Source organism: Chenopodium quinoa, unplaced genomic scaffold, assembly GCF_001683475.1.
Source record: "Chenopodium quinoa cultivar QQ74 unplaced genomic scaffold, ASM168347v1, whole genome shotgun sequence".
Taxonomy (NCBI): Eukaryota; Viridiplantae; Streptophyta; class Magnoliopsida; order Caryophyllales; family Amaranthaceae; genus Chenopodium; species Chenopodium quinoa.
The window spans coordinates 690,546-700,804 of record NW_018743136.1 but is presented as its reverse complement, the minus strand read 5'-3'; the positions used below and the strand labels follow the sequence as shown (position 1 = coordinate 700,804).

General features: G+C 36.4%; 1 protein-coding gene across 1 annotated transcript; it reads left to right on the top strand.

The window, feature by feature from the left end:
* Positions 1-8,443: 8,443 nt before the first annotated feature.
* On the top strand, positions 8,444-9,614 carry LOC110732078. Its single transcript, XM_021911991.1, has 2 exons — positions 8,444-8,851; positions 9,033-9,614. The coding sequence occupies exons 1-2, from the start codon at positions 8,444-8,446 to the stop codon at positions 9,612-9,614; spliced, it is 990 nt and encodes a 329-aa protein (XP_021767683.1).
* Positions 9,615-10,259: the final 645 nt, after the last annotated feature.

Genomic DNA, 10,259 nt, shown 5'->3' with positions numbered 1-10,259 from the left:
CAGTAGTCGGGTCATCAATCTGCAATCCATATTCCACACGTTAAAAACGAATAGCTTTCTCAGCAACTTTTTCACGCGAGACATCTAGAGTCACAGCAGGGCCACCTTTAAAGATGTACGGGGAAAAAATGCAATCAGTAACAAGGGAAAGGTCAACAGCATTCCCAGACTCACCAGCCAAACTATAAGTTGGAGGTGCTAACTTCAGGAAACCAATAACCTGGTTCAGCAAGCACCGGAAAGAAATGGTCACTTTGCAATGGCTATAACCCCATGACTTGTGTGCATGATCAATATATACTATCAGAAGCTAAGTCACTTAGGCATCATCAGAGCAAGTGATGAAGTTGACTCACAATGCCAGCACCCTAAAAAAGCCTACAAATACACCAATGTCCACAAAGTAGTTACCTCCCAGCACTCTCAGAACACAATAATTGCTCATGTGACACTATATATAACTATAAAGGCAAACAACATGTATGCTAAATTTAAGGAAAACACAATGAACCCACCCTACAGCCTTAAAGGCACTAAACTCTAACCTATATCAACTACATATCCAAATAAACCAAACACACACACCATATAAATACCCAACTAAACAGCAATTACATACGCGACAAGCATAATCAGCCACATCAATACATACCTAAACAAACCACAACCATTACAAACTAAGAACACTCGTTATAACAAGAAATTAAAGCAACAACCATAAACAGATACAATAGCTTCTGATCCACAAGAGACCAGCTATAACATAAAACTAAAAAAATAACCAGAAACACATACAATAGGTTCTGCAACACCAGGGAATGACAAGATTTGATGCCTGAAACCTACACCAACATGAAAAAACAAATTTAGAATTAATTTTAAAAATCCAACATAACTGACACAAAAGGTTAATCACTCACTAAACAGCATTGTATCTGATATTATAACCAAGATTAACAATCACTTATTATTTTACAAAATAGATTAAAAGATATAGTAAAGATACCTACATTTCTAATCTGCATCCTCAAATTCTAATCTGAACAACTAATGAATCTTTAATTAAGCAATTAAGTGACAAATTTTAACATGAAGTAAAGAACCATAACATTACTTTTTGGAAAATTTGTTAATTACTACCTCAAAAAAGGGGTCTTTGTGAATTACTACCCCTAAAAAAAAGTTGTTAATTACTACCCTAAAACTGATGAATTCTATAGATTTCTACCCTTTTCCTTAATCAGTCCCTAATTAGGTGATTTAATCTATTAATGATATCATTATCCGGCTAATTTGTAATTAGTTGCTTTTAAACCTTAAATAATTAATTAAACCCTAGAACCACCTCCACACCACCATTGCACCACCTCCAGCCACCCTTCACCCACTACCGAACCTACCTCCTACAACTCCCCACCCTAAAACCACCATCTGCCCACCCTAAAACCCCCTTCCTTTCACGATACCCCCATCCCTTACCCGCGGCGGCCCTGACCCCCTACCCCTCGCCAGAAAACCTTGCTCGACCATCCCCAATCTTCCTTTATTATCCCCTTCCCCCTAATCACCACCCTAGGGTTTCAATTTTAGGGCTTTAGGGTTTTAATTTTGGAACATTAGGGTGGTGATTAAAGGGGGTAAGGGGTGGAGGAGGCTTAGGGAGGGCCTAATAGGGTTCTCTGGCAAGGGGGAGGGGGCTAGGGTCGTCGGTGGTGGGGAGGAGGGATTTTTTAGAGGGTTGGAGGGATTGTTGGGGTGTTTAGAGGTGGTGCAATGGGTGGTTTAGAGGTGGGGTGGATGCCGGGGCGGGGGTAGGCTGCCGGAGATGGTGGGATGGGGTAAGGGGGCTGCTGGAGGTGTGTGGTGTTAGGGTTTATTTATTTAATCATGCCTTAAAAAATAACTAATTACAAATTAGCCAGATAATGATATCATTAATAGATTAAATCACCTAATTAGGGGCTAATTAGGGAAAAGGGTAGCAATCTATAGAATTAATCAGTTTTAAGGTAGTAATTAACAACTTTTTTTTAGGGGTAGTAATTCACAAAGACCCTTTTTTGAGGTAGTAATTAACAAATTTTCCTTACTTTTTTTAACTGTTCATCCATAGCCTTTAGAGTTCAATCAAAGTAAAACACAATTTTTATAATAAACCCAAAAATGACCGTGTGCAACTCAAAGAAACCCTTGTAAACCAAATATCAAATCAAATTTTATATAAACTCTAAGATCCTAAAGGTTGCACAGTTAACAATTTAGCAAAATTAACAACAACCATACTTTGCAACAATATAAACACTCAGATCGATGTCTCAAATAATACAAACAAAGAGTCCATGATGTATGTCCAATTTAGTACAATTTGTCTGCTATCCATATATAACATCTATTTAAAAGTTTAATGTTCAAGTATAGTATATCAACATTGAATACAATGATGTGTTAATACAATGGAGATCGATTATGGACAAAGTATTGCAAATATTTTCAATCTAAACCAGAAATTCATTAAAAAATGCCTCAAATGGAAGGCTTCTTACCTATTACTATTTCACTCTTCCTTTTTTTTTCTCTGCTGCATTTGTTTTGATAATGGAACACCAAACCAGCCCTACCTTTTATACACATAACCATCACAGCCAAATCAGAAAGTACATGGTTTAGTGGCATGCACATGCCCTGCATGATTCACCTTAATATCCAAGTAGCAAGCCTTTCTCCATCAGACAATCAGCAGCATATCAATTGGAACTCCCAATGATAGACTGTTATTTAGTAAAGCAAATGGAACAACATATTTGACACAAAGTAACTTTACTTAAGTGATTAAGCTCCCCTACATGTGTAATTTCCAACCCAAAATACAATATCAAAACCAGCCAAATATAAGACAAAATAAACTTGAAATGATTTAAATTAAAAGATTAGCAATAAACAAATCAATAATTTAGCAATATAATCATAAATAAAATAGAATCCCTATCAATTATAACAAAAAGAAACCACAATGTGTAATACAATCTCTAAATTACAAGCATAACAACCTACAAATCATTCTGTAATTACAACAAATTACATAAGCTACATAATTTTGATTATGTCAGCACAATAAATTTGTTGGAAGCCATGGGAAAAATTAATTTGAATGCTAGAGATTACAAGCATAGCAGCCTACAAATCATTCCATGACTAAAATACAATTACACAGCTGCATAATTTTAATTATGTTCAGCACGATAATTCTATTGGAAGCCATGAACATAGATTAATTTTGAAGCTAGAAATGACTCTATTGGAAGCCATGAACATAGATTAATTTTGAAGGTAGAAATGATATGTTGAGGTATCCATCAATGGGCATGCTTAAGCTTCACTCCCTAAGCTGAGGTGTCCATGTGCAAAACTTGCCAACAGAGCAGTAAGGATGTAAACAACATTTTTCTTTTTCTTTTTCTTTTTTTTTTTTAAAAAAAAAGCAAAACGACAGAAAAGGGCAAAGTATGAGCAAAACTAAGGGGCAAAATTGGGGTCACACTATTCATAAGGAAATAGCAAAAAGTAGAAATTTTCATACCCAATTTCACTTTTAAGAGTTATAGATAACATAAATTTGTGTGCAAAATTGTAACATAAGTGAGAATTAGCTAGATGGTTAAACAATGACTTTTATTCTTGGATCTGGTTGAGTGTCGAACCTCTTCATCCACATAATTATTTTTTTTTAAATAAATAAGTTGGTGTATTATATAGTGTTATTATTGGTTACATGGGTGACGCCGCATATTGAAGGAGAATTGAGTTGATTACATGGCATATTAAGAAATTGAGTATATGACGTGGCGCAATGAGGAGTCTAAGTGGCACATAGACGTTTTTAGAAATGCCTTTTAATATATTAGTATAGATTTTTGTTTTTATCCACATGGCGACATTGTAATTTTGACTGATTCTCTACCATAACATTTTGTTAAATAAAATATTAGTTTAGGGCATTCATAAGGTTTTTTTATTATTTATTTATAAGTTCCGACTTCAAGTTTGATCTTTAAGTTTGTAATCACCCCCCAAAACTTTAAACGATTTTTTTTTAAACAAACGGAGCAATAAGATTAATTAATGGTCAAAAAGTTCGACAGTATATACAGATTAATCTCACAAGGACAGTGATTAACCCAAACTTGCTCCACACCAAACGAAATTAATTTAGCTAGGTGATGTGCAACATAGTTGTCGTCCTTTTTTTTTACATGAGTCCACTTAACATGATAAAAAGAGGAGGTAAGAGAAAAGATATCTTCCAAGATGGAGTCAAGATCTATAAAATAGATAGAGGCCTTCGACAGCTTTGTTATAATGGTGAGATTATCCGATTCAAAAATCATGTTTCTGTAGCTTAACCTTCGAACCAGCCTAGCAACCATGAGCAAAGCTTTCCCTTCTGCCACAATTGGATTCCAATAGCTACGGACCCTCCTAGTAGCTGAAAAGAGTACCGCACCATTGGAATCTCTATCCACAACCCCATCAGAAGCCCTGTAGGACTTTATAGGTACTATAAGAGGAATTTCATGAACATATTCATAAGCACCTAAACCAAGAACACATGCATAACACACAAGAATCACATAATTATACCTTTGAAGCGTGATCTCCACATTGCTATTCGATCGACAAATTAGGGAGAGAATAGAGCCCCAAGCGTCACTCCTCTACTTAGTCCACGAGATTTGAACGAGCCATCCACTAATACTAGATTGGTTGAGTGAAGGAGGAAAACCCCAATCACCACCTTTGAGGACAACCGGACACCACCACGAGCACACCACCGGGCCGTGAAGGAGGAGAGAGAGCCATGAGTGAAAGAAAGAGTTTGAGAGGCTTGGTTTCGTGTTTGCTAATTAGGGTTTCAACTTAATAGTAAAATTGTTCTGTAGAAAAACCTAGGGACCTAGTCTACTTATAATCATATTATAATTAGACTAGGTTACAAAGCCCAAAACCCTACAAACCTACTCTTATGGCTGGCCACCTAGAGTGACAATCTAGGCCCTTTGTGTGACCTTATAGGATCCGTCCAATTGAGGTTTGGCCTATTTTACTAGCCCAAAGATCATTAGTACCTCTAGCTATGATATAACGACGAGCCAAATGGACGAACTTAATTATCTCCATAATTTAATTGTTGATTTTGACTTCAAATTGATCCTTAAGGGCTTCAACATCCCTTAAAATTTTAATCGAGCAATTTTAATAGCACTAATAGCACCCAGATCAAAGAAATCAAAACAAAATTTATGACGATAGAGATTAACTTACAAGTATAATGGTATCATCAATATCAATCATCAATATACATAATACCTAAACAGACGTACACCAGGAATGACACGTGTCATTTTCTGGTGCTATTTTTTCCCTCCAAAATCCTCTCCCATGTTTTTCATTTTTTAGCCAATGACATTAATTACCTACTATAAGTTAAATACAAAATATTCACCAAATCATATAATATATTTGTGATTATATTGATTCATATACTTTCCGATTCTGTAATTTATATTTTTCATTCCATGTAATTTTAGACTACACATTTAATGTAATACAATATTAAATAAATATAGTACAATGTCCAAATTTTTACTATACAAACCTAACGTAAAATTAAATTAATTTAGATAAAAAATATACATCTAAATGTTAAAAAAAATATTTTCCAAGGAAAATTTATGCTAAATTAATAATAATAATAATAATAATAATTAAAGATTTTTGTGAATACGATAGGTAAAACATGTACTTTATATTAGATTGTAGCTAGTGAAGTGGAAGATATGACAAGAAATTTTAGTTTTTTCTCTAAGAGAGAAAGATGAATAAGCCAACTTCTCTTACTTAGTTATGTGGAGCAATATTCATTTAATTTTCAATTAAAAAAATGAATTAATAAAAAATATACAAATAACTTAAAATACTATTCAAATTACGTTCCTTTATTTTTATATCGACCATTAGTAAATTAGCCCTTTATTACTAAGGAAAATTTGATTCTAATAATCCCACCTTTGCCCAGTTCGCTTTTAATAATCCCACCTTTCAATTATTATTTAATAATCCCACCTTTTACACATTTTTCTTTTGTTGGTCCTATATGACTGGAAACCGGGTACTAAAGTCTACATAATTTTTTTTTTTATCTTTTTTATTTTTTTAACTAAATATTACCTAAGGCTGTTGGTTTCCTTTTGTTTCCCTCGTAAAGTTTTTGGTGGGTTATTAATTACACCCAACTACTTATGTAACATCACTGTTCATCTTTCTCTTCCATTTCTACTCAATTAAAGTAGTCTCCCTCCTCTAATTAGCTAATTTCAACGCCATAATTGAACCACCAACCATCCTACAACATTTATACCTCCTAAAAGCATCAAGATTTTTGCGTCAAAAGGACGAAAAAGTACGGGTTGCTGTGTGTACTTCTCTGTTAAGCATTAAATTCGAACCAATTTTAGCAGGTTTGCAATTCTCAACCGAACCTTATGAATTTGTTGTTAATTTAAGTAATTGAATATGCTTTACATTACAAGTTCCTATCTTTTTCGCTGAAAATGTTGTTTGAATTGTGAAATTGGTTAAATTTGAGTTTTTGTAAATTGGATGAACTGGTGGTTGTACTTCATAGGTTTTGATTTAGATAACCTTAATTGGATTGTTTACTGTTGTTTGTTGGTTGTTTTTTTGATTGTTTGTGTTGTTATATATTGTGGATGTGGTTATAGTGTTGAATTGATTGTACTGTGTTGTTCTTTCTTAGATGGGTGATCCATTTGCTACTGTGACATTGAAGTATTGTTATGGAGGGGTGTTTAAAACTGTAGGAAATGGGAATTTACAATATGTAAGTGGGCGTAGGAAGACCTTTGCAGTGGACCTTGATGAAATGTCTTGCTGGGACATGTTTTTGCTAGCCCAAAAGTGTAGCAAGGATGATGAAGTACAAGGGCTTTATTACTTGGTCCCAGGGCTGACTTTAGATAATGGATTAAGGAAGGTAGGAAATGATGATGATGTTAGGAACTTGACTGAATTGGTTGACAAATTTAGGAGTATAGAAGTGTATGTAATGCATGAGAGTCAAGGTCTAGAGCTTGACCAGCAAGCAAAGCAGTTGACTCAATCCCAACCCTTAGATAAGGATGCTGCTACATCATCTAATATAGAAATAGAGAGGACCCCACCACCAAAAGATGCTCCCACCTATTCAACCTTACCATTAAAGAATCTCACTTCCACAACAACTCAAACACCAGATAAGCCTTTAATTTCAAACCCTGAAGGGAAAAAGAAACTAACCCCAAAAAAATAAGCTTCTAAACTACCCCTAACAGAAACCACATCTGCTCAACCCAAAAACACCATACCTGTTTCTCCTCATATTGAACCCATTGTAGTAGAGCAAAACACTGACATTGTCCTTCCTGAGAATGAAAACACTTCTGATTCTTATGAGTGGATAGATAATAGGCCTAATAGTCCAGTGAACTTGAATGACTTGTTGCCCTCCATTAGTCATAGTAGTGACAGTACAGATCCATTATATAAGCCTGAGTGCAGTGAAGAAGGGGAGGTTAATTCAGATTTACGTTTAGAGGATATAGAGTTAGATGAGGAAGGTGGTGTAGATTGGGAAGAAGAAGTTGAAGAAGCTTTGACTGAGCCTGTGCAAGATGAATCAGATTTCAGTGATGAAGAGGCTGTTATAGCAAGGGAAAGGGTTGAGAATTACAACACCAAGCTAGTCCATCTAGTCCAGCAACTTCAAAGGGATGCAGATGAAGGGAAGTTAGGGGAGGGTACATCAAATCAAGGTGGTGAACCTGCAGCTAGTGAGACAAATGAAGATGGTCAACTATCTGAGTATGAGGATAGTGAAAATGATATCCACACACCAGAAACAAGTGGTGATGAGGGGCATGCAGTGAAAAAGAAAAGGTCAGGTATTCTTGTTAACTTGAACACTGACTTTTCTAAGTTCAGTTTTGCTGTGGGTCAAAGATTTGCCAGTAGAGATGTATTTAAGGAAGCTTTGGCAAAGTATGGTATACTACAGGGCAGAAATGTTAGTATAATTGCTAGCAACAAGAAGAGACAACAAAGAATAGGAGTTAAGTGTGTTGATAACTGTCCATTCTACTTGTATGCTTCATGGGACTCAAGGAGGGCAACATTGGTTGTTAAAAGAGTGGTAAATGAACATACATGTCACAGGAATATGAAGAAGAATAAGCAATTGAAGTCTGTTTGGGTGGCTAAACAATTCTTAGAGGTTTTCAAAACAAGGCCTCATTGGCCAGCCAAAGAAATTACATAAACTATTAGGAGGGCTTTCAAGGTTGTGGTCAAAAAAAACTTTTCTTACAAAGTGAAGTATGCGGCCCACAAAATGTTGCATGGCTCAATGTATGAGCACTACAACAAGATTGGTGGGTACATAGCAGCACTGAAAAGAAGTAGCCCTGGTTCAACCATTGAGCTAGTCACTGATATTAGTACACACCAAAACCCACCTGTATTCAAGAGGCTCTTTATTTGCTTTGAAGCTTTACAAAAGGGGTGGAAAGAGGGATGCCGAAAGGTCCTATGTGTGGATGGTTGTTTCCTCAAGACCTTCCTAGGTGGTCAATTACTATCTGTTGTGGGCAGAGATGGTAATGACCAGATATTTCCACTAGCATGGGCTGTGGTAGAGGGGGAAAATAACCTGTCCTGGGAATGGTTCTTTGTTCAGCTTCAAATGTGCTTATATCTAGGAGAAGGGGACGGCATATGCATAATATCTAATGAGCACCAAGTAAGTCCTATTACAAATGTGTTTCAGCTAATTTTGTTTTTAGTTTATATATTGTTTTCTTTATGTACACAACTGAATGTTGAATATTAATTTTTCTTGAAGGCAATATTGAATGCTGTGGCTACAATTCTCCCAAAATCTAAACATAGGCACTGTGCCAGACATGTTTTTTGCTAACTAGCATAAGGCACACAGAGGAGAAGAAATGAAGCTACAATTTTGGAAAATTGCAAAATCTTATAACAAAGCAGATTACACTGATGCAATGGATGAGTTGAATACCATGAACCCTGATGCTGCTACTGCTTTTAAGGGATATAAACCTGAATGCTTCTGCAGAGCTTTCTTAGACCCATCATTCAGGACTGATGCCATCACAAGTAACATGGTGGAAACCTTCAACGGCTACATAATAAATGCAAGGACAAAACATATCCTCTACATGCTTGAAGATATCAGGGCTAACCTTATGCAAAGGTTAATGTTGAAAAGACTTGATATGCAGAAGTGCACTTCAACCTTATGCCCCAAGATCCAGATGAAACTTGAGACAGAAAAGGAAAAAGCTGCCAATTGCGATGTCACACCATCAACTGAAACCTTATTCAATGTGAACTATTGCTTGGATCAACTGGTGGTTAACTTGGAAGCAAGAACATGCACATGCAGGAAGTGGGATATGCTTGGCATACCCTGCTGCCATGCTGTTGCCTGCATATTCTTCTTGCATAAGGAAGCAGAAGACTTTGTTCATGAAAGCTAGAAGAAGGATGTGTACTTATCAGCTTATGCAGGTGAGTCTTTTTTGTAATTCAGTGCGCACATGTAAAGTTCCTATTTTAGATGTCTATCTTCTAACTCTTATATGTTCTGCTGCAGGTTCTATTCCCCCATGTGAGGGGGAAAGACATTGGCCGAGGACTGAATTTGCCATTGATCCACCCCCAATTAAGATAGGGCCCAGAAGGCCGAGAAAAAATAGGATCAAGGATCCATTTGAGCTGCCAAAAAAACCGGGAACATTAAGCAAGACAGGGATGGAAATGACTTGTTCTATCTGTCAAGTCAGAGGACATAATAAAAGAAGGTGTCCCAACAAAGACACTGCTACTGTAAGGGAACCGACTCCTAAAAGACCAAGGGGAAGACCAAGGAATGATGGTCAACCCCCTAAGCCTAGGTCCACTGCACAACCATCTTCCAGCTTTGCTCAACAAGCAACCCAACAGCCCACACAAGTGACAACCACATCTGCTCCAACTATGGCTTCTGCACAAACCACCAACTCTGGACACCATAATGCCACTGCCCATCCAAGTCAATTGGGTAGGGGTGGGAGAATGATTAAGGGTGGAATAGGAGCTAGAGGTAGAAGGGGAGGTAGAGGTGGATCTATTTCTGGTTCTAT

Excerpts from the sequence above, each read along its gene's own strand:
- LOC110732078 (XM_021911991.1), top strand. The coding sequence starts at position 8,444 with ATGTTGCATGGCTCAATGTATGAGCACTACAACAAGATTGGTGGGTAC. Across the intron at positions 8,852-9,032 it reads TAATATCTAATGAGCACCAA|CATAAGGCACACAGAGGAGA; the intron begins GTAAGTCCTATT and ends TTTGCTAACTAG.